Source organism: Corvus brachyrhynchos, unplaced genomic scaffold (genome assembly GCF_000691975.1).
Source record: "Corvus brachyrhynchos isolate BGI_N302 unplaced genomic scaffold, ASM69197v1 scaffold5, whole genome shotgun sequence".
Classification (NCBI taxonomy): domain Eukaryota; kingdom Metazoa; phylum Chordata; class Aves; order Passeriformes; family Corvidae; genus Corvus; species Corvus brachyrhynchos.
The window spans coordinates 5,867,054-5,891,027 of record NW_008238321.1 but is presented as its reverse complement, the minus strand read 5'-3'; the positions used below and the strand labels follow the sequence as shown (position 1 = coordinate 5,891,027).

Below are 23,974 nucleotides of genomic sequence, written 5' to 3'. Positions count from 1 at the left end.
CGATTTCCTGAAATATTCCACCAGCACTGGGGTGTCACAGGCTCATGTTCTCATTCCTGATTTAAGGGCAGTGCTACCTAGCCAAATATTTCTGGCCCACCCCCTCACTGCATCCACCATGTTCCCTGAAGCTCCTCAAGAAACGGGATTCATTTATTTACTTTAAACCCAGCAAAAGCATTTTCTCATGGGCTTCCTTTCCGTCCCGAAGCCGGGTGAAACCGCAGTGTTAAGCCATCCTCTTCCCAGCCATCCCTGGGAAGTGAGAGGGAGCCAAGGTACATATTTGCTGTTACTCCAAGCAGATAAGTGTCAGGGTTTCAAAGCGAATTCCAGCGCTGAAATCTCCGCCGTACCTCGGCTCCCGGGCCTGGACTCGGAGCAGTTGCTGCGTTTATGGCAACTCTCTGGTGTTTTCCTGTTCTTTTTGATGGAATGGGCCTGGATGCATCCCAAAATTACCTGTCCTTGTTATAGCCTGGAGAAGAGAAGGCTTCGGGGTGACCTAATTGGGGATTTTGGTGCCTGAAGGAGCCACGAGAAACACGGAGGGAGATTATTTACAAGGGATGAAGGGACAGGAGAAGGGGGAATGGTTTCCCACTGCCAGAGGGAAGGGCTAGGTTGGATATTGGGAAGGAATTCCTCCCTGGGAGGGTGGGGAGGTCCTGGCACAGGGTGCCCAGAGAAGCTGGGGCTGCCCCTGGATCACTGGAAATGTCCAAGGCCAGGTTGGACGGGGCTTGGAGCACCCTGGGATAGTGGAAGGTGTCCCTGCCCATGGCAGGGGTGGGATGAGATGCTATTTAAGGTCTTTCCAACCCAAATAATTTCATAATTCCATGACAATCCCTCTGGGAAAACCCTTGAATGGTGGGGAGATTGCAGGGAGCAAAGCAGGAGAGGATTCCAGCTGGGGAGCCGCGGGTGTTCCGGCCAGGAGGGGACAGGGACGGTGAGAGGTGCTGAGCTTTGTCATTTTGGAAGGAGCAAAAGCCACTCCTGTGCTTGCTCAGGAGAAGGTTTGAGGCCTGAAGGAAATTCCTGTTCCCAAAGGGATGCACCTGTCCAGGGGAGGGGCTGCGTTATCCATGTGGGGGGAGGCGAGCCTGTGGACGTGGTGAACCATAACTCCTCCACATCCTGTATCCCTGGATATCAGGTGGGGATCAGGCTTTCCCCAAGGTTCTTCCAGAGCTTTACCTACAGCTCCTCCATAGGAGCAGGAGGTTGCAGCTTGGATAAGGCACAGTGCCTAAAATAACAACATTTTAGTAGCGGGATTTCGGTTTCTATCCTCAGCTCTGAGGTGATTAAACCATTAAACCCAGACTATTCCAAGCTCTGAGGTGATTAAACCATTAAACCCAGACTAACCAGCTCAGGGGTTTAGGGAGCAGGTAGGGAGCTGTGGAAGTTTCTGGGGTTGCCTCTGGATTCACCATTTGTTATGGAGGAGACAAGGGGTCATTTTCCATTTGTTTCATGCCTGTTGTGGGTCGTGTCCCATTCAGCAACTTCCCTGGAGCTGGGCTGGAGGAGCTGTGGGATGGAGGGAGTGGGAAGGACGAGGAATCCTGAGCGAGCTGTGGTTCTCCCTGTCCCCAGGGATTGCTGAAGCTCCCTGGAGCAGCTCGGGGCCGGCGGCACCGCGTGGGCTCCGATGGCCCCTGGTGCTGCTGGGATGGCACCTCCCAGCTGCCTGCCTGCTGTGGAGAGGGAATTTTTCCCTCTGGAAAAGAGGCATTGGGGCAGGATGACAGCACGTGGAGACCTGCGTGGGAATGGGGCGGTGGTACCGAGGGAAAGTCATTCTGCAGCTCCTGGAAAATAGGGAATGAAAGGAGAGAGCAAAGATGGTCCCCCCAAAAACAGTGAGGGAGGGAATAAACAAGCCATGAGATCTGGGAGCATCCTCAGGGGGAAAAGAGCCATGGAAAAGGTGAAGGATGAGGAGCAGAAACTGCTGGGGAAACGGTTCTTGTCCCCTTGTTTTGGGTTCCTGAGGGAATGCTGGAATTTTGGAAGGGAGAATGCATGTGATGTGCCTGACAGTGACAGCCCAGCCCTTTGTCACCGATTGTCACTGGGACAAACGCTGCCAGGACCTTTTTATTCCATGAAATACAGGTTGGAAACAGCAGGGGTGTAAATCTGGGGTGGTGTCAGGGCAGTCGGATTTGCCCAGCTGTGCTGGATATCTCAGCCAGAGGAAAGCACAGCCTGGAGAGACAGAAATTCCCAGAGGGATGGTGAAGGGAATGCCAGGGAGGTGTCTGAGGGGATAATGCTGAGCTGCAGCTCTTCCCATCTGTCCTTTGCTAAGCTTTAAAATCACACTCTTTGTCCCCTTTATCACCACATGGAATATCAATATTTCACATCCTCATTTACATGGCTTCTTAATATTCCTAATAATATTCCTAATAATATTCTTCTGGCTCATTCAGCTTTTCAAACAGATGGTGGCCAGGGAGAGAAGGAGAAGAACTTTAAAGTCAAGGTTTGGTGGTTTAGAATCAACCCTTTAAATGTGAGCTGTAGCAAATGCAGCTCTGGGATTGATGTGACCTGGCTGTGCCCGAGGCTGGCACTGGCTCCGGGGCCATTCTCCCTCTCCTGCACATCCGTGGGCACAGCACAGGGAACTTTGTCCCAAAAGGCTCCAGGATTTCCAGCTGTGTTGGCTGTCAGACCCTTGGGATGGGCGTTGGATTTGGGATTTAAACTCACCCCCCAAATCAGGAGCAATCCCGACCTTGGAGCAGGGATAAATCCCCATCCTTAGGGATTTTCCATGGGCTGCTGGGTGTTTGATCCATGCTGAAGCTCCTTCTCTGTTGTGGAAAACCCTTCCTCGTGTTTGGCTGTGTTGTGTCAGCCCTAGGATGTAGCTCAGGGGGTGATTTCAGCCCTTCTTAAATTTATTTTAAAAGAAAGTCACTGGATGCTGGTATTTCCCCATCCAGGAGCAGGGAGAGCTCGGAGATCTGCAGGGAAAATGCTCCAGAGATGGTTAAGCAGGGGAATTTGGCCAGGACTTTCTAGCACACAGCTTAGACAGTTAAAATAATTTATTAGAATATTTTCCCATCTGTTTGTTATTATTAAATATGAAGGACTGGTGTTGCACAATCCTACCTTTCGGATTTATGGCCAGAAGAAATCGGTGGAGGTTTTTATTGAGGACCCTTTAACTCTGGCTTAGTCACAAACAGCATTTGGAACTTCTCCTCGGTGAGTTTTTAAAGTAAAATGAAATTAAAAAGCTCCCAACACATGCTGCTCTCTAAGGGTCAGCACTTTCTCTTTGGAAAACTGTCCTGTACAGGGATGTCTTGGAGTGTTTGATTTCATTTTTGAATCCTGGGATGCCACAGGTGCTAAAATCTCCCCTCTCTGCAGATGTATCAGGAAGAGGATCTGGGCTCTTCTTTGGAAATGTGATTTTCTCTCCTTTGGGAAGCTTTGCTGTGCTCTCTTTTCTTTATTTCCACATTTTTAGATACTTTAAACAATAATTTCTCTTTAATATCTGTGCTTCCCCTGCCATGTGCTCTCTTAGAGTGGGACACTGTCACTTTACAGAGAGTTGATCTCTCTTAAATCCTTTTCTAGACCAACTGACAATTTGGAATGAGATTATTTTTAAGGTCCCTTCCAACCAGAATCATTCTGTGATTCTATAAGAGAAGGATATTTTTGTGTGTAAAACCCAACAGCATTTAAAAACTGGCTGATTAATAATGATTTTGACAAATAACAGCTATTTGAGATTTGGGGTTGGTTCCCTTTTCACGTTTTAAATGATTTTTAAGCAGAGCATTTCTCCCTCCTCCACCCAGGGTGTCACTGGGGTGCCACACGTGGCCTCAGGTGGTTGATAAATCACCAGGATAAGCAGTGCTGGTGTTCCAGCTGCCTTCCCACATGGTTCCAGTTAGGGAATTCCAGCCCCCAGCTTTCCTGACAAGTTCCCCATTAGTGACTGAACCTTTGCATCAAAGCCTGGGCAGTGATTCCTGTCGATAAATTGAATTCTTTCTTGGAGAAACGGCTTCAGAGGTGCTGCCATCCACTTGAAATTGCAGGATTAAAGCAATGGCAGGATATTTTCCCAGGTTTTAGGGTATGGATGATTATTTGTCTGGAAAATCCCTGAGCTGTAGCTGCTATTTTACGATGCCAGGTTGGCTTTCTGTTGCTGAACACTTAAAAAACTGGGGTTTTTTTCTGGATCCTCTGTTCTGGGGCGTGTACACGATGATCCTGATGGTCCCTCCCACCCCAAAGCGTTGTAGGATTTTCAGCCTGATTTAATAAGTGCCGAGTGAGGACTGAAATCATTCATCTGGTTCATTTTAGGCACTGAAGTCATTTGGATTCCTTACAGGGCAAACGACTCTTGTGGTGCCGGGACATCTGTGAGGAGCTGTTTAATATCACTTGTCACTGCCCTGGCTGATTGTTGTTTTAATGTGGTCGATTCCAGTGGTTTCCAGCGAAATGTAAAAAGCTGCTTCTTCAAATTAGAAGCAAAAATCCGTAATTATATGGCGGGGAATGTGCTCACAAGTGCCTGTGATGTCACTCGCCTGGGAGAGCCACCACCCAGGCTGCCGGCGGCGCAGGAAAATCTTGCTGGGTTGTGTTATCATGGAACTGCTGGATCCTTCCAACTGGCAGCAGCACTCAGGGAATGGGAATATTTGTGGGAAAACGCGCTGCTTTTCTGCTCCCCTCCTCTCTTCACCAGGAAGGCTCTGCGGTGTTTGCAGCGGGGCTGGAGGAGGGGATCTTCGGAGCGGCCGTAGGTGGGTTTTTGCTGGGTTATCCAACCTTGTGACTCTCTCCAGGAGCTGTGAAAGTGAGGCTGGAGAGGCCCTGGCACAGATTCCCAGAGGAGCTGTGGCTGCCTCTGGATCCCTGGAAGTGTCCAAGGCCAGGTTGGACAGGGCTTGGAGCACCCTGGGATAGTGGAAGGCATCCCTGCCCATGGCAGGGGTGGGATGAGCTGATCTCTGAAGTCCCTTCCCACCCAAACCATCCCAGGATTCTCTGAGTTAGAATTCTCACTGCACTCTGTGTTACTTTATGAAAGGATTACTGAACTGGTTCATCTTTCTTTGTATCGAGAGGCAGATGTCAGGGAGATTCTGAGCCTTGGCCCATAATTCAGGTGTCTGACCAGCAGCATTTCTGCCTCTGTGTGCGTTTGCTTCTCCCTTTGTGCTGTGCAGGGAGAGAACGACTCCCTAACCCAGCTGCGGTTTTGCCATTTGTCCCATCGTCACCAAAAAGCTGCTGCTCCTCCTCCATCTCATCAGATCTCTTTAAAATCAGGTTTTGAAAGCAGCTTTTTGATCTCCTGAGATCCATGTTTGGTCTCCTTCCTCCTGCTCCCCCTTCCTTTGTTCCTGGAGGTTCAAGCTGTGGGCGTTGGGGTCCCTTTGGTCACTTCCCTTTGGTCATTTCTGAGCTCATGGTGTTGCAAAAGATCTGCATTAAAGCAGCCCTGAATTGCAGCAGATTTCCAGCACCAAAACTTCCTTAGAGTTGGTTGGGTTCCATGAGGGGTGGGGCTGAATGGAGACTCTCGTTTACTTTTGTTGGGATGGAGGGATATCCAAAAGGACCTGGCAATGCCCATTTTCTTATTTAACTGTAATCCCAAAAAATAGCCTTGAGCGTGGGCAAAGCAAACCCCCTTTTAGGATCAGAAAAATCACATTTATAGGTACTGGAATGGTTTTTGTCATGGTCTCTTGTTTAAATTGGGTCCTTTTTCTTGTTTGGTTGGGTTTGGGGGTTTTTTTTAAGGGTTTTGGGTGTAAAAGATGGTGCAGAAATCCCAGAATCATTGACGTTGGAAAAGACCTCCAAGACCATCAAGTCCCCACCTTGTCCCCAGCCCAGAGCACTCAGTGCCATGTCCAGGCCTTGCTTGGACACCCCCAAGGATGGAGACTCCAAAGCTCCCTGGGCCCTTCCAATGCCTGAAACCCTTTCCATGAAAAAATTCCTTCTGCTCTGGTAAATTCTATCAGAAACCACTCATGGTCTTCTCCTGGAATGTAGAAAATATTTCTTCAGGTAAAGAGTTGTCAAGGCCTGGAAGAAGCTGCCCAGGGCAGTGGTGGGATCACCATCTCTGGAATTGTTCAAAACCCACATGGATGTGGCACTTGGACACGGTGAACACGGTGGCTCTGGGTTGATCACTGGACTTGATGAATTAAGAGATCTTTTCCAACCTTAAAAATTCCATAATTCCCACACAGACCTTTCAGATCACACCTTTGGTGTCTCTCCTGTGTCTGTTGGGGGGTGCTGGACAGGGATATCTGCCTTGAGGTTAATCAGTTATCCAGCAATTTTTTCCCTACTCCATCTACAAGCTGTGCTTTAAAAGCACCATTCAGGAAAAAAAATCAGGGAGGCAGAGGTGATATTCCGTGAGAGCTTCACTTCAAATCCATGGGCAAGCCTGAAGGAATCATCCCCTGGCCTGGGTTTATCTCCTGCAAACGCCGAGGGTAAAACCTGTGCTCACACGAGGCTAAAACTGGATCTCTGCAGGGCCGTGGGAGTCTCACGTGACACAGCAGGAGAAATTTGTTTAATCTGCTTTTTATTTCGAGGCTTGCTCGCTGTCTGCTGGCAAAAGCCCTTGCCAGGTGCCTTCATGGTGTTGGGTTTAATTTGTTCCTGCTTGAAGTGTGCGAGCGGGGAACGGCAGTTTGGGATGGGGAGGGAAGCGGGCTGGGATCGGGGGAACAGCTGCTCACAGGGTTCTGAAGCTGCCAGAGCAGCCTGAAGAAAGATTTAACGCGCAGCAGGCACCTGTTGGGAGCAGTTCAGCTCCTGGTGGAGGCACGGGGCTGCAGGGGGCCTGGCGTGCGGCGGGCGGTGCAGAACGCTGGGCATGGCCGTGGGGCGAGCGGGGCCGCGCTGCCGCGTCCTCCCGTGCTGCTGAAGGGATGGGCTTCTTTCCACCACGTGGGCTCGCCTGCTCGTGGCGCTGGCATCGCCTGTCCCGGGCCTCTCCTGGCTGCCTGTTCCCATTTCTCAGCCAGGCCCTTCCAGCCCTTCCCGTTTCATTTATTATTCCCCGTGGGACATGTGGGCTGTGTGTCCCACAAGCTCTGCTTTTCTTCAGGTGGGACATCAGGGGAATTTCTCCATGGGAAGGGTTTCAGGCATTGGAAGTGCCCAGGGAGGTTTGGAGTCCCCATCCCTGGAGGTGTCCAAGGCGGTGGCACTCGGTGCTCTGGGCTGGGGACAAGGTGGGCATTGGGCACAGCTTGGACTGGATGACCTTGGAGGGCTTTTCCAGCCTGAATCCTCCTGGGATTGTGTCCCTTTCCCTGTGGCCAGCCTCAGCCCTGCTGTCTTTGGCTAAATTAGGGGGGAACCCTGGGAATACTCTGGCTTCTCTGGGCTCTGAGCCCTTCCTGGTGCTTGTTCCCCTCACTCCCTGGGTTTTGAGGCACAGGTCATTGGCCGTGTGAGGATTTTCAGGGATGGTTGAGATGTTCAGAATCCTGGAATGGTTTGGGTTGGAAGGGACCTTAAAGTTCACCAAGTTCCACCCCCAACACCTTCTGCTATCCCAGGTTGCTCCAAGCTCTGTCCAGCCTGGCCTTGGGCACTTCCAGGGATGGAGCAGCCACAGCTTCTCTGGACAACAGGAGTGCAGGGAATGCTGTTTCCCATCTCCAGGGACATCTCACCCTCCCTGACCAGCGTGGGCACCTTCTCCTCACCTTGAGGCCAAGCTGGAGAGCTCCTGGTGCCGCTGGAGTTCATAGGAACAGGGCTGAAGTTATTTGCCTTCCATGAAGACAGAGTAATTAAATACAGTATGTACGGATCCCTCAAATTGACAGCCGCCCACAGAGCTAAAAACAGGAAATCCATTAACTTCATTATTTAAAAAATAAAATAAAAATCCTCCCAACTGATTCCTCTGTCACTTAAAGTTCTGCATGGAAGGAGGGCTAATTTAACGCTGCATTAACTCCCTGTTATCACCCTCCTGTTACCTAAGTAGTTCCTAATGACTACCCTGGAGAGCACTTGGAAGCTTTTAAAAGTTTTTATGCTAAATTTTATTTTTTTTTCTGGGGAGTTTATACTTGAAGAACAAAAGTTCCTGCTAACGTTCTCCCAAATCCACCAACAACAGCCAGAACTTTCCTGGTGGCTGCAGAAATGTGAGGTACCCCCTGTCTGAAGGAACTCTGGTGAACAAGAAATGGGAAATATTTCATGGTGGTGGTTGGAGATGGGTTTGGCTGGGGGAAGCTGGGTCAGATTTTGGGTTTGTTGGTGTCCTGGGGCCAGGGTGGAGGGCTGGGGTTATCAGCTCTGCCCAGGATGTGGTGCCAGAGGGGATTCTGAGCTTCAGCTTCCGAGCTTTGGCTTTCAGAGCCCTGAAAAACCTCAAGACCCTGCAGGGCTTGTGAGAGGTGTCCCTTTGTTGTGGGGTCTGGCAGTGAGAGGCACTGCTGAATGAGAAGCAATAAATCACAGGCTTTCCTCATTGTCTCTTCCTCAGAGATCTGATGGGCAATTTCTTCCTGTTTTAATCATTTATCCTTTATGATTTCTCCTTTCTCTGTCCTGGTTCAGCTCTGCTTCTCAGAGCAGCATCTCAGAATTCTGGGGGATTTTTTTGGGGTGACCTTGAAATGAATCATCCTTGTTGCTCTGCAGTGTATTAAAGTCATAAAGTTGAAACTTTGTGCTTTATATTGATCAAAAAGGGAGCTTTGCTGTGCAAGTGCCTGGGAGTTGCTTTCCCACTGACTGGAAAACTGGAGTTATTTGAATATTAATCCTCACATGTGTGCTCTGCCTGTTGATAGAGGAGATTCAGAGCTGCTCTTCGATGTTCTTAACAGGGGGTTGATGTTTATGGGTTGTGGTTATTGGTTTTTCCATTAGGAGTCACCACAAATCCTGTCCAGTTAGAGGGAAACTGGGAAAACTCAACATGAACTGGAGCATTTCTTACATGGTTTTGTGCCTCTGTTTCTACTGATATTGGAAAGCTGGGGGGTGAAAGGAGAGAGTTTGTTGCTCTGGGATGGTTGTCGTCCTTCTGGAAAAGGAAACATGACTGGGAAAAAGGTAAAAAAACCAGAACTGGGTGAAGAACCCTCTGTCCCAGGCTGCAGTGGAGAGGGAAAACCAGCACATTCCAACAGGTGCTAACTGGGACCTGTGGAAGCCAAAGCCAGCTGGACCTGGGGGTAATTCTGCAGTGGATGTGAGTGGGACCAATATTCCCACTGGAGGTAAACGAAGTGTTTGTGGTGAGCTGGCAGGAGCAGGATTTGGGGTGTTTCTGGAGTTTTGACTGGAGGTGTTGTCATCTATTGTAGGGATGGTTTGGAGCTTTGCTTTCCTCTGAGGAAGTTGTAATGATCCACAGGGATCATCCAGCCCAGCTCCTGGCCCTGCACACCCCAAAATCCCTCTGTGTGCATCCCTGGGAGCGATGTCCAAATGCTTCTGGAGCTCTGGCAGTCTCAGGAATGGGACAGTTCCCTGGGGAGCCTGGGCAGTGCCCCAGCACCCTCTGGGGGAAGAACCTTTTCCCAGTATCCCACCTAAACCTCCCTGCCCCAGCTCCAGCCCCTGGCCAGGATATCCCGAGGTCCCCAGCAGCACTCAGATATTTCCAACAGGTGCTTTAACGCTCGAGCTGTAAACCAAACCACGCTGGGTTTCAGGGAGGTGGGCTCGGGAGCAGGTCTGATTCCAGGGAAAGTCGGTCTGGATTGGATATCTCCCTCCCCTTGGCTGCTGGGCTGTCTGACACACAATATCCACAGGGAGACAGCTGCATTGGGAGCTGGAAAATCTGGATATGTTGGAGCAGCATTTGTCTGTGCCGTGCAGACGTGCTCTCCGTAAATCTGATGTACAGCGGGATTTCTGTACAGCGAGAAACAATTGGCTGTTTTCACCTTATCCCCTATTTCAGGAAGGGGAATTAATAAAAATTAATGATATGAACTGCTTTTGGCATAGCCAGGTGTGAGGGTTGATTTTGGCCAGGTGATTTTTTTGAGTCAGAAAAACAGAAAATAAGAAAATTCATTACCTTTGGAGCTAATTTTTATCTTCTCCTGAAGGCTTTCAGCCCTTGCCTCCGTCCCTGCTTTCTCCCTGGTTGTCCAACAGAGTGGTTTGGGATGTGGAGACTGGGGGAAAGGGACTGTGCTGGCTCCTCTACAGCCATGGCTAAGCTGTGATAACCTGGGATGGTGAATTTATTGGTGGTAAATAAGAAAGATGAAAATTGGGCATCACTTGGCGTTGAGCTACGAATACAAACCCTACATTGCATGAGGGATTCGAGCGTTTGAAAGAGGCAAAACACTTGGAAACCCTAAAAGGAATATGGGAAAGCGTATTTAGGTTTCGGGTTTGCTTCCTCCCTTCCCTCCTCCCCTCTGGCACATCCCCGCTGCTCCTCCTCCTTCCCTGCCCTAGCAGAGACCTCTGGAAAATGCCAAACCGTGCATTTTGCCACATCAAGTTCCGAGCGTGTCCCGAACCCTCGGAGCGCGTGTGGGATGAGTGCAGCCGCCATTGGCGGTTGATTTTATTCCCTTTTTTTTTTCCCCCCCAAAAAAACCCAGCCCGTGGCTCCCTCTCCGGCTGCGCCAGAGATAACAATGGGGGGCTTTGTGCTGCCCTGCAGCTGCTGAAATTTGACGAGATCCAAGTGAGGAAAACAGGAGCAGGTGGGTCAACAACGTGACCCTTTCGTTCCCAGCAGTATCAGTGAGCCCCAGGATGGAGCCTGGGAATAAGGATGTGTTGGTTGGGGCTTGGAGGATGGCAGTTGTCTCTTGGAGGGAGCCCTGATGGGGTTTGCTGCTGTTTGTGGGATGGGTTTCACACCCAAAACTCCAGGATTGGGGAATGTTGCTGGAGGTGATAAACTGGCATCGCTACAGGCAGGAGATCTTCGCTCCCTTCATTCCCAGATTGTTTATTGGTTTTTGGGATGCTCCATGGCTTCCACATGGATGCTCTTGAAGCTCCCAATGGTCATTATCTGCCTTCCCATCCCATAGCCCCAGTGGGGCTGTCCCAGATACGGCTGCCCCTGGATCGCTGGAAGTGTCCAAGGCCAGGTTGGATGGGGCTTGGAGCAGCCTGGGATAGTGGAAGGTGTCCCTGGCCATGGCAGGGGTGGCACTGGGTGATCTTTAAGATCCCACCCAAACCATTCCATGATTCTATCCCAGTTTCTTCTCTGAGTCCCCTCAGGTCATGGAGATGACTCCTTTGTGTCCATGTTTGGTGCTGTGTTAGAACCACCCTACCAAATGTCAGGGGTGGGAATTGCTGCAGTCGGAGGAGGGCTTGGGATGTGCTTCCCACGGCGTTTGGTGCATGTGGAGGATGTGGCTGTGCTGGGCTCCTGGAACTGCCATGTCAGCAAATGCCTCTCCTTGTAGAATCCTGGAATGGTTCGGGTTGGGAGGGACCTTAAATCATCACCTTCATCACCGTTCCCATTTGATAGCAGCAAGAGGAGGGCAAAACCAGGGAGAGAAATCCTGGAGTTCATGAGCTGGGAATGAGGGTCCCTGAGGAACCAGCTGCTCCTCAAGGCTCCCCTGCCCCGGTGGGATGGCCTGGCTGATCCCTTCAGGTGTCACAGCGTATTTGGGCTCTGTGAACCCCTGGATGGTGTTCAAAGGTGGCAACACCCAAACCTCAGCAGGGCTTTGACTCCAACCTCAGATCTGTCTAAGAATCCAAAGGATTTGGAGTCTGAAGCTTTTAGGGCCGCTGTGAACAACTGTGTGTGAGTCAGCAGGGAGGAACGGGAGGTTCTGCCGATGGATTTGGTAATCTTGGGCCTGGTATCAGCTTACAGCCGAGTGAGGGTGAGCTGGAGCCCAGCTCCCCCCTCGTACGCTGAGCTGTGGATTCCCTTGAGCTGTTCAGCATGTTCATATCCTCAGATCTTCCTGATTGAGCTGGAATTTTCATAGAAACCACAGCACAGGAGCATCGGGGATAATGCCACCATTCCAAGTGCTTCCACTGGTCATGGAGCAGCATCCAGCAGCACTTTGTTTGCACAAGGTGAAGGCTGAAAGAGGAGTGGGCTCAGTGGTCTTAGAGGTCTTCTCCAAGCTCAGTGTTTTTCTAGGAATGATGGGTTAGGGCCAGGATGAGTCCGTGCTGGATGGAGAAGGGGAGAGGGAAGGCTGTGGCCAGGAGGAGGTCCAGAGCAAGGACATGGATCGATGGATGGAGGCTGGGAAGAAGCATGGGGGTGATGTATCCCAGAAAACTGATCCCACATGGGCAGCTGTGGAGAGACTCCGTCCCTCAGGAAGGGGGTTGTGAATAAATCAGAGCCTCTCCAAGCTGATCTGACTCTAAACCTGGTTTTAGCAGGACCTTGTGACGTGCCCTGAGGTCAGGAGCACAGCCCCACATGTCACATGTGCCCTCAGCAGGGAGCAGCCGGAGCCAGGCAGGATTCCACCCCAAACTGGAGGAATTTTTGGCCCAGACTCCTGACCTGGCCTGTGACCGCAGTTTGTCCTTGGCTGCACTTGCAGTTAAGCCCGGCTTGGGGCCGGCTTAGCTGCCGAGCAGCCGGGGATGCCGGAGGTCTGTCCCAGCAGCTGGCAGCGCTGTTTACTCCGTGCTCCGCCGTCCCCTTCCCGGCACGGCTCCCGTCGGGTTGTGCCGGCTGGTGCCAGGATTCCGGCCCGTCCCTTTGGGATAAAAGCACAGGTGCAAGGCTGAACTCGTGGTCCAGGGAGGCCAGGCCACACCAGGAAGGCTTCACTTGGCTTGGGCCACGTGGGTGCTGGGAGCATCCTCCTGGAGCCACGGGATGTGCGGGAATTGCCCAGCGGGATCGCGCCATCCTTCCGTGCCCCTTCCCTGCACCTTCCTGGGAATTGGGGCTCCAAACAAAGCAGGAGGAGCTGCTGGTGTGCCCCGCTGGCTGAGGGCAGTGCTGCTCTCCCAGGGAAGGGATGCGCTGGGATGCGGGAGGGTTTGGATCCTACCCCGACACCCATCGCCACGCAGGGCAAGGCGGTGATTAACATATGAAAACAGGGATAACAGTGGGATTCTTGTGCGGGCAGGAATGAGGGAGATCTACGACCCTTTTGGTGCCAGTCAGCCCCGGAGCTGGGTTCAGGCACAATTAACCTTTCACTTTTGGGATGAGCCGGTGCTTTCCTGCTGCAGCTGCTTTTGGGACAATATTCCTCACTTCTGCTCCCAGAAACGTTAATTTGGGCAGCTGGGGGGGGCTGTGCTGGGAACCACAGGATGTGTGGAGGGAGGAGGGGGAGTTTTTAATAGCTTTGATGTGTCATAATCTGAGTTTTAAAGATTTCATTTTGATTTAAGGGGCTTTGTGCTCATTAAGATTAAAAAGAGATGAGGTTCCACGACTGTAATTGAAAATATTTTGAGGCAAATTCCACGTGGCTTTGCTTGTGTGACAACATCAAAACAGGGCTGGAAAAATCTTGGGGTGGAGGATCAGGGGGCTCAGGCTGAAGGTGGAAGGGATGGATGGGTTTGGAATGGGTTTGGAATGTATTTCCCTGCCTTTTTGGGCTGGCTGAAGGGAATTGTTCTGGATCAAACTGGTGAAGTGTCTGGAGAACCCTTAAGAAGGAACAGGAGCTGTGGACACTGCGTGGTTTAATTTATGTAGCTGGGAATATCGGTGCCTTAATGCTCCAACAAGGAATTTTCAGGAATTCTCCTCACCAATGTGCCTTTTTTTAGTGGTTTCAGAGTACAATTATATCACACAGAAATATTTGAGAATCAGAATAATTGGAGGTGGGACAAAGCTGCAGCAATTTAGTTCTGGCAGGGATAAATTGGTGCTTCCAAACGTGGTGGGGGTTGGACTTCACCTGTCAAAACAGAGCTCTGTGTTCTGCCTCTCTTGGAATAATCATTCCAATATTTATAGGCTGGGATGGAGGAGAAAATGCAAAATACAGATTTGCATGGATTAGGTGGAGTCTGGCTGCTCCAGAGCATCCAGGGAGCAGGTTTGTGGTGGGATCCCAAGGCTCTGCTTTGAGCTCAGTCCACGGTAATTTGGTTAAATCCAGGGATGTGTAAAATCTAGCAATGGGTAAAAGTGGCCCAATGGACAATTTTGTTACTGTTTTGATTTTCCTTTATGATTGAAAATTCCAGGCTTCTCATTGCACTGAATGATGATGACAACAAGACTTAATGGGATCTTAATTAGTGTCTTTTGAAGCTAAAACTGCCCTGTTTTGACACAAATCCAGCCTAGCCCGTGGCACTGCTGGATCCATCCATGACTGGAGGAATCAGTGGCACTGCTTGGTTGTCCCCTGTCACTTCCCAAGTCCCTTAAATCCCATTTTTCTCTGCTCCACAGAAGTTACTAATTTTTATAGAACACCCCCTTTCTATGCCATATGTGCTTGGAGAAGAACAACACAACCCAAAAGCTTCAAACCCCTGAATCCCCCCTGCGTGGGGTGTCTGGTTTAGGGCAGCTGGTGTCTTAATTTCCCCCCAATTAACCTTAAAAAGCATTCAAGGTGGGGTTTTTTCAATGCTTCCATTTAAATTTAATTCCAGGATAACTTCCAGCACCTGCACCATAATTATTTCCTTTTTTACTTCTTGTTGGCCCTGCAGGATGGGAATCACAGCTCCTGGAGACAGGATTCCTGGGAATATTCCTCTGCCCGCTCTGGACGCTGTCCCGCCTGCCCCAGCGCTCTCCTCCTTCCAGAATTGTCATCTGGGCCTTCCGCTGGCTGATTTTCAGGATCATGCTCGGAGCGGTGAGTGGGAATTCATGTTCTGCTTCTTGGAGCTTACAGCAGCAGCAATGTCCCATCGCAGCTGGGAATTGCCCCAGTCCAGCACCTCGGAATCCGTGGGTTTAGGAGTTTTTCCGGTTACAGGGAAAAGCTTCGTGCTCTGGTTTGCAGGATCCTTCAGCTCACTCCTGGTGTTTGTTTTGAGGAGGAAAAGCAGGAGGAAATGATCACTGTGGATGTGTTGGTGCTGCACTTGTGTGGCTCTTGCAAAGGAATAAAAGGGAGGTTGGGCATTGTGGCTTTTCCATAGGACTGTTGGAATGCAGTGGGTAATTCCCAGCTTTTCCCGGATTTCTTCCCCTTTGTGTGTGCTTTTCTGAGATGTCGCTCTCTGCTCTGTGGTTCCAAACAGAACAATTGCTGCAGAACTGTCCTGGTGCCAGAGGGAATTCCCAGGCAGCTTGTAAGGGAATCCATCAGGAGCAGACACATCCCTGTTAAAATAAAGGTGTGGCAGGGGTGTTATCCCGTCAGCTCCGTCTGCTTGGACGTTCCAGAACATCCCAGAACTTTAAGCTGAGGATCGTCGCTGTAGGAGGAGCGGTTGGGTTTTTTTTGGAGTGGCTTTTTTGGCTTGGAATTTTTTTCAGGGCTCTCAGGGTGAAGATTTTATTTGGGGCATTTTTCACTGATGGGATCGGAACCAAATGTCAGCACAGGCCCTTCATCCCTGAGGGATGGAGGCTGAATCCCGGGGTCTCGATGCTACTTGGGATTCAAGGAATGCCTAGATGAGGCACTCAGGGCTCTGCTCTGGTTGACAATGTGGCGATTGGTCACAGGATGATGATTTTGGAGGTCTTTTTCAACCTAAATGATCCCAGAATTCTGTGGATCTCAGTTGTGATGCTGCTGATTGAATGAATGGACAGCCCATGGCACCAAGTCTAGCGAAACATCCCTAATTTCCTTAAAAATTGATCTGATCACCAGTTTGCATCCTGCTTTCCTTCTAAACTGGGATCTGCCTGAGCTTTGCTCCTGCTGATGTGTCTCATATATTCTGAATTCTGGGACAGGCTGGATCAAAAGGAAAACTGTGCTTCCCAAACATCTCTGTTGCTGTTACCTCTGCACTGCTCTCGGCTTTACCAGGAGAGCAATAACTCTCCTGATATTTTCAGGAAGAGAAGTGTCCCTGTGTGCCTGGGACACTGATATATCCCCAACAGGCATGGGAAAGGAAAACATGGAAAGCTCATTAAATGGGGAGCCCCACAAGCAAGTGATTGATGGGATATTTAATGTTTTGGGGCCCAAACTCGTGTAGGATTTCTCCTGGGCCAGGGAAACGGCGCTCGCAGGCAGCGAGAAGGAGAAGGATCCTCCTGGAATCCAGGTGCACCTAGGGCATCTTTGGGTTCCTCCTGACCTGGCCAGGAGCTGAGCATGTGCTCCAGTGTGTCTGGAGGAGTTTTTCCTGGGGTGACATTGGCAGTGGTTGTGTTTTAGGCAGGAAGTTTGGCTTTCTCGCACGGTTCTCCTGGGATTCTTCGGGCTAGTTGGGGTGAGGCTTTCCTTGGGAAATCCTCCAAGCATTCCCTGAGGGCAGCTGGCCTTTCCTCACCTTGTGCCAGGTGTGAGGGGAGCATGTTGGAAATGCTCCTTGGGGTGGGCAAGGCAGTGTCTCCTCTGCAAGGTGATGGCTCCAGGTTCTCATCCCATCGCTCTCCTGTTCTCCACGGGCGGTTCCTGAGCCATGGGGCTGATTCCACTTGGCAGCCCCTTTTCCCTCCACTCAGTGTCTCATATTTGGGATCGTTTTCCACGTGGAGCTCTGACCACCTGGGACTTCACATTGAGCAAACCTGGTCTGGTGGAGGATGTTGGAGGAAGGTTTGGAACGGGATGATCTTTACGGTCCCTTCCGACACAAACCATTTCATGATTAGGGAGTTGTGCTGTTTCCAGGCTAAACCTCCACCCTGAAATCATGTCCAGACCTTGCTTTATTTTGCACATTTCCACTGGAGCTGGCTGGGCTTGTTTAAGGGTGACACAGCACCGGAGAAGTGGGATAATCCCGGCTGTGGTGGGAGGCGAGGAGCTCAGGCAGGCGCTGCTGCCGGGGTTTGATTGGCAGCGAGTGCTGGGCTGAGCTCAAATATTGCTGCCTTTTTAAAAGGCATAATTACGTGATTCAATCTATATGTTTGATGTTCCTAATAATCCATTAGAGCAGGATGTAAAGAGGGGATGCTTCCCAGGAACACACCGAGGCAACAGAATAGGGGCTCTTTGTGTGAGCCAGCAGCTTGTTAGGCAATAAGTGCTGCAAGCACACATTTGCAGGGCTGGTTTCCCTCAGAAGAGCTCGGTGGTTTGATGGCTTCATCATTTTGTTTGTGACTCTCTGTCACTCGGATTTCTCGAGGCTTGGAAGATGCCAAGTGTGGATTTGTGATCCCACCAGAGTCACGAGGTGGGAGGCAAAGGTGTGTGCTGAGATTTCTGCCACTCCTCAGGGGAAGGGATGAGAGGAAACGGCCTCAACCTGCACCAAGAGGGTCAGATTAAATATTAGATTTTTTTTTTTTTCTCTGAAGGAATGATCAGCACTGGAATGAGTTGCCCAGGGAGGTGAAGTCACCATGGAAGTGCTCAGGACATTGGATGTGGCACTTGGGGATGTGGTTTAGCGGTGCTGGGCTGGTTGGACTGGATGGTCCTGAAGGTCTCTTCCAGCCCGGATGGTTCTGTGATTCCGTGTTAACCAAGCCACAGGGACTTGCCAAGAGGAGCAGCCCCGCTGCCAGTAGGGTCCTTGACTTGGTGGCACTGAGGTCTTTTGTCACCTGCAGCTGCCTGGGGACCCTGCTGTGCTCTCCAAGCCTTGTCCCTCTCTCCAGTAAACACAAATATTTTATCCAGCAGGCAGAGTTGGTTTTCCAGCTGCTCCATTCCCTGTGGAGCTGCTGTTGGGGTCGGTGGTGGGATGGGTTTGGGGTGGTGCCAGCCCCTTCTCTGAGCCCCTCGCTGCAGGCTGGGGGTCCTGAGGGGGCTCCTGGCAGCTGTTTTCCCAAACTGCAGAGTTTAATAACCCCTGGTTCCCAAGAAAGGGACTGATTGGAGCTGTGCTTCCATGGACCAGCATCTCCCTGAATCTTGTGGATTCCCAAAACCCAGTCCCATTGGTGCCAGCTCTGCCTGGAGCTTTTGGGGGAGCTTCTGATTGAATCCCCATCCTGTGCTGCCAAGGTGAGGCTTTCCCTCCCAGATGGAAGAGTTCCTGCTTCATTTTTGGGTTGTTTTGGAGTTTTTTTGGGCAGCAGCCTTGCTCAGGAGTTCTCCATCAAACACCACTTGTGGCTAAAACCCCATTCAGCAAACGCTAGTCCTGGGCTTTTTCCTGCAAGGCTTGAGAGTAGATGACAACTTCATGGACTCCATATATCCTGGGGAATTCCCTGCTACAGGTGAGGCCCACGTGCTGGGGGGAGCCCAAATTCCTGCCCACAGATGGATTGCAGCTGATGAATTGCCAACAGCATCCTGGGGAAAGCCTGGAGTAGCTCCTTGTGCCCTGAAAGTCGTCAGGGATTGTTGATACAAACCATAAAACTGAGTTTCTGTTTCTTCATCAGTGGAGGGGCCGAGGGACGTTGTGTGAGCACGAGCTCAGAAATGTGAGAATTTCATTGGCATCAACACCTGCCTGCAACTGCAGCAGCACTGAGGACACCTGGGAGCTGCAGGAACGCTGGGAAAGGGACGGGAGCGTGGGAATGGGATCTCAGTGGGGTTTGGGAGGAGTCCTGGGGCAGCAGTCCATCCTCCAGCCCTGCACTGGGTGAGGAGGCAGTGCTGGGGGGCATCCCCTGATGTCTCTGCCCTGGGGTTTTCCTGGGTTGCGGGAGCACCATTCCCTGGCTGACTTGTGGGGTGGGAGCTCTGGCTGCATCCTGGGGTGCTTGGATGGTGTCCATCAGCATTTTCCTGGATCTCTCAGCACTGCTGAGATGTGTCCCTTATCCAGAGGACTCCTGGGTCGCGTTTGCCCCCTTTATGATGTTCTGTACAGGGAATATTATCCTGGAATGGTTTGGCTTGGAAGGGATCTTAAAACTCATCCACTTCCAACCCCGAGACCTTCCACTGTCCCATGTGCTCCAACCTGGCCTTGGACACTTCCAGGGATGGGGCAGCCACAGCTTCTTTGGGAAACAGGGAATAATTCTCACTGCTGGGGATGCACGGAGGAGGTGCGGGAGCTTTGAGCACTGGGGGTGCATCAGCACGTTGGAAAACTGGAAATAAACAGGGAATGAAGGTGGAGCTGAGCCTTGCAAAGGATCCCAGACATATGGAATAAGTTACCAGGGAAGGTGGCTGGAGCAGAGAGTGTAAGTGAGTCTGAGACGTCTTGATTAGTTTCTGCAGGAAAGGATTGGAGAGTGGAGTGAAAAACCAGGGAAACAGGATTTAAAGCACATTACCACTTTAATTTAAAAGTGCCCAAAGCAAGGAAATTCAGATTTAAAGCTGCCAATCTCTCCCTGGCTGCTGCAGGTGTTGGGGCTGGGAGGACTCCGGGGTCTGTGTCCAGATGGGTCCTGGGGCCATGAGCCCAATCCCAGACCTCAGGTTTGTCCCAGGAATGAGATCCTTTAATAGCTACGTCCTGTAATAATTTTATTATTTATAAGAGAAACGTATTTTTATTTAATAATCTGCCCTTGACATCTTCCCTGTGTAATTCCCTTAAAACTTGCAGGATCTGGGATTTGGTCCCTCAGGAGGGGTTTTCTTCCCCCTCTTAGGCTCCCATTTTGGAGAGCCCTTCCCAGGAGTCGCTCCCTCTGCTCCTCCTTACGTCCTGCACGAGACCCTGAGGAGCACACGGGGAATTTAGGGAAACCCAAAAGCGTCTTTTCCACTTGGGATCTGTGGCTTGGCTGTCCCTCCCCTTGCTTTGCTTCCTGTAAACAAAATTTCTCTTTATTTTTTTTTCCCACTTCCCAGCTTTCCCTTTCTGACTGTCAGACTGACCCCTCTCTTCCCAAATCCAGGCTCAGCCTCTCTGAGCTGTTCAAGAACTTCCTCGGAAGTGGCTGCAGAACAGAGGAGTTGGGAGCATTTCTTGGCAGGCAGAGACTTAGAAAATAATTTCAGTCCTTTGCTGTTTCAAAGCTACACAAGAGATATTTTCCCCTTCTGCAGGAGGATAAAAGATCATTTAAAGTGACAGTTTTGGGGAAAAAATGGTGCAAAAAGATCTATAATAACCAATATTTTTTCCCCTGAAATTATCACCATTTTTTCCTGTGGCTTTGTCCATCTTTCTCAGAGATGTGTTTTCACAGAAAAAGGGATCAATTCCTTCCAGATTATTTATACACCACTTGATATTTAATATGTTTTTAAATGGTTTTGAATTTTCTTTGCTATTAAAAAAAAAGTATTTCTTTTAACCCACTGCAGCAAATCCTTTTAGAACCTTGCGGTTCGTGTGAAACTCTTCGTGTTCCTTGTTTTGTTTTTGCTTGGAGCCTGTTAAAAGTGTCAGGACGTGGGTGGCATTTGAAAGGTTACTGGAAAGGGTGGGGCTGTGATTAGCTAAGAAGGGAGATGAACTTTCTGGCAAAAATAAGGAAGACTTTGAAGCAAACAGAATCTGGATGCCTGCAGTAAAATCGTGTTCGATGGAATCAAATAAAAGTTGGAATTCAGGCGATCCCGACGGCAGAATCCAGCGGATGTAGATGTCAGCTCGGTGACAAGCGTGCCCTGATCCTGGGCATTATGGCCCTGAAATGGAGAATAATTATTCTAATTTGTTTTATTACATTAGCGTGGGTAGGAGGGAAGAAAGGGAGCTTTCTTCGCTGCCTTTCTCATTATTCCTCGGCGAGCTCGGCGGGGCCAGCTCCCGGCTCCCGCGCCGGGGCTTCATGGGAATTTTTGGAAAATGATGTCTGCAATGTTCTGACCTTTGCCGTCCCAGCTGCAGCCTCCTCCTCTCTGCAGGGATCCCACACTTGACTCCTTAGCAACCTCCTTTGTGCCTCTGATCTCTCTCCATTTGTCTGGTAATAGCCCTTGGCAGCGGGACTTGTTGTTCCTTGGTGGCTGGAAAAGGCAGGAGCCGCCAATGCCAAGGATTTTGCAGAATCCCTTTCACCCACTGCTCGCAGCGCTGCCTTCAAAGCCCCCCAGATGCTGCTGCGCTCCTGGTGGCTTCTCAAAGGGGCTTTTTGGGGGAGCTGAGCAGGGGAAACAGCAGCAAATAAAAGGAAGCAGAAGTCAACACCAGGGAATTCTCCTCCGAGGCTGCGGTTTCCGCCCGTGTGGGGCTTTGTGGTTGTGGTGGCTCCGGTTTGGCTCTGCTGGCCCAGCCTGGGCCTGTTCCAGCAGGATGTGCAGGTTCACCTGAGCTCCTGCAGGTGGGACCTGTCCTGGGGCCAGCTCGGAGCCCCTGTGTGCAGGAGGGGACCAGGCAGGTGGGGTTTGTTCACCTGGATCGTCGCAGAATCCTGGGGTGGTTTGGCTTGGAAGGGACCTTAATGGGCAGGGACACCTCCCACTATCCCAGGCTGCTCCAAGCTCTATCCAACCTGGCCTTGGACACTTCCAGTGTTCTCAGGATGGTGTGGAAGTGCCAGGCTTGGAGCTGAACAGGGCGGGCTGTGGGCTTGGAAGGGATGGGTAAGGTCCGGAGCAAAGCAGAGTCAGCTGAGGAGCATAAATCTCTTGCCCTGGCTGAGGAATCGTGAAACATGGAATGGTTTGGGATGGAACAGACCTTAAAGAGCATCCAGTCCTACAGTCCCACCCCATCCATGGGCAGCGACACCTCCTGCTATCCCAGGTTGCTCCAAGCCCTGTCCAGCCTGACTTTGAACCCTTCCAGGGATGGAGCATCCTGTTCTTCCTCTTTTCATGGAAGAAGCATCAGGAATCTGAATTCAGTGAGGTTGGTGTGAACATCGGGTGCCACTCTGGTTCAGAGCTTTGCTTTGCTGCTGTCACAGCTGTAGCAGAAGCTGTGCCTGTGTCACCTGTTCCCTAAACGTGTGACATTCCCTAAAGAAAAGAAAACCCGGGATCCAGCTCATCCTTCCTGCACCACGGACCTCGATCCATCGGCAGGGTGGGAGAAGTGGAAGGGCTGGAGTCCTGGAGCTCTGAGAGGTTTCAGACCCCCAGCAGAAGTTGGTCTCGTTGGATTCCTCGGATTTAGGTTCTTTGGGGGAGCCTCTTCCAGCCCTGCCCTGTTGGCCATAAATGATTTCATTTTTAGATTTCACCTTAGGAAGCCCCTTCCTCTCCCATGAACTGGGGTCTGAATTTGTTTCAGAACACCCTGGTGAAGGTTTGGCTCTCACGGAGATGCTGAAACCACTTTTCCTGTGGGTAGCAGAGGTGGGGAGTGCTTGGATCTGGGATTTTCTCTGGAAGCGTTTCTTATTTATAGCACGAGCAAAATGAAAATGTAGGATTTAGATGAGGATTTTTGGGTGGGTTTTTGCCCATCTTTTGTACAGCAAAGACAGAGAAAGGTCTTTAAATTGCCTCTAAATTTATAACGTGGGTGCCCCGTTCCCCACCCTTGCCTCTGGAGCCGGGATCAATAGGGAATTTTGCAGACATAGCTTGAGTCACCAGGCTTTTGCTCAGCTTCCCGTGCTATTGGCCTGTCTGTACCATTTTTTTTTCAGAATTAATTTTGGGCTGAAAAAGTCTCAAAGAAGTGCTTTGTTCCTCCTTGACACTCACTCCAGGGGAAAAAAAAAAAAAAAAAGAGGAAAATAAAAAAGGAGAAAAAGGAAAAAAAAAAAAAAACCGTGGAAAATCTGACATCTGCATTGTAGAGAAAAATCAATAGATAGGGAGGAATATAATTATCCCCCACTCCTGAAGGAATTTTTCAGATATTTTTTGGAACAGTGACTCATATGGGCTTAGGGCTTGAATGACATTTTAATTATTCCGGCTTTTTTTCGGTTTGAATCACCCGAGTACAGCAGCCTGGAAGGGGCACAGCCATCCCGGGAAGATGAGAGGGCAGGATTTGGTGCTGGAGCCGAGCTCTTCCCGCCCTTCAGGTGAGGGGCTGGATCCCCCCTGGATCCCCCCCTGGATCCCCCCCTGGATCCCCCCTGGATCCTGTTTGCTGGCATCCTGTAAATAAGGGAACTCTTCCTCTGCTTTGGGAATCTTTTATTCCATGTTCCAAGTGTAAAATCCTCGTGGAATTGTCTGATGGTGCATCTGGAGCTGGGGCTTGTGCCTGGGTGGGATTTTTTTGGGAATGGTGATCAGGGATGGTGGTGAGGGAGGAGAGGGAGCAAGTGCCGTGCTGTGGGGTTTGTTGGGATGTGGGCAGGTTTAATTAGAAGGGAGCAGCTAATTAGGAACTAATTGGGGTGAACACAGGGAGGAGAGAAAGGTCTGGAGAGAACCTCCCATTCCACGGGGTTCGGACCCTCTGCCAGGGGTGGCAGGACCAGGAACTCTTCCCCGCTCCGTGTCCAGCTCAATCCCAACATCAGGAGCTGGGAATGATCCAGTCCAAGGAGCAGTGTCCAGACGTGCTCCTCTCCCTGCAAAAACCCAGTGGGAAAACAAGGACCCATCCTTTTCTCCTCCTGGCTGTGATTTGGGAAGGCGAATCGCAGGATTCCGGGCAGATTCCGATTTCGGTGCCCTTAAACTGAGGAATGCTGAGCCTTTGGAGGAGTTTGCTCACCTCTCATCCCAGTTCCATGTTGTGCTCCCTGTGCCACCACTGGGATTTCTGCCATGATTTAAGGAAACTTACGGATTTAGGAAAGAAAAGCTGTTCCTAAACTTCCTCCCTGTGGCTTCATTCCCCCTGAAATCCCTTTTGTTGGACACTCTGGATGCCAAGGAAAAAGAGGGGGCATGTGAGGTGACTCTGTCAGGCAAGACTAGAATTGATTGAAGGGATGATTTGATTTCCATCCCCAAAATCCCTTGGATACCGGCTGGATTCAGGAATCTTCTCACATGAGAGAGAATTTATTAATCATAAACAGCCAGTTTTGGTTGGAGTTTTATAAGCCAGACAGCATGAAGGCAGCAGGATCCATTTTTGCTGGGAATTTGCTGGGAAATAG

At 50.5% G+C, this 23,974-nt stretch overlaps 1 protein-coding gene across 1 annotated transcript in view; it reads left to right on the top strand.

Annotated features, from left to right (window-relative positions):
• LMF1 (lipase maturation factor 1) overlaps positions 1 to 23,974 on the top strand; it is a 144,778-nt gene that overhangs the window by 31,383 nt on the left and 89,421 nt on the right. The window contains exon 5 of the mRNA XM_008633604.2: positions 14,707 to 14,855. Within this exon, the coding sequence (XP_008631826.1) occupies positions 14,707 to 14,855 (149 nt within the window). The remainder of the gene's footprint in view (positions 1 to 14,706; positions 14,856 to 23,974) is intronic.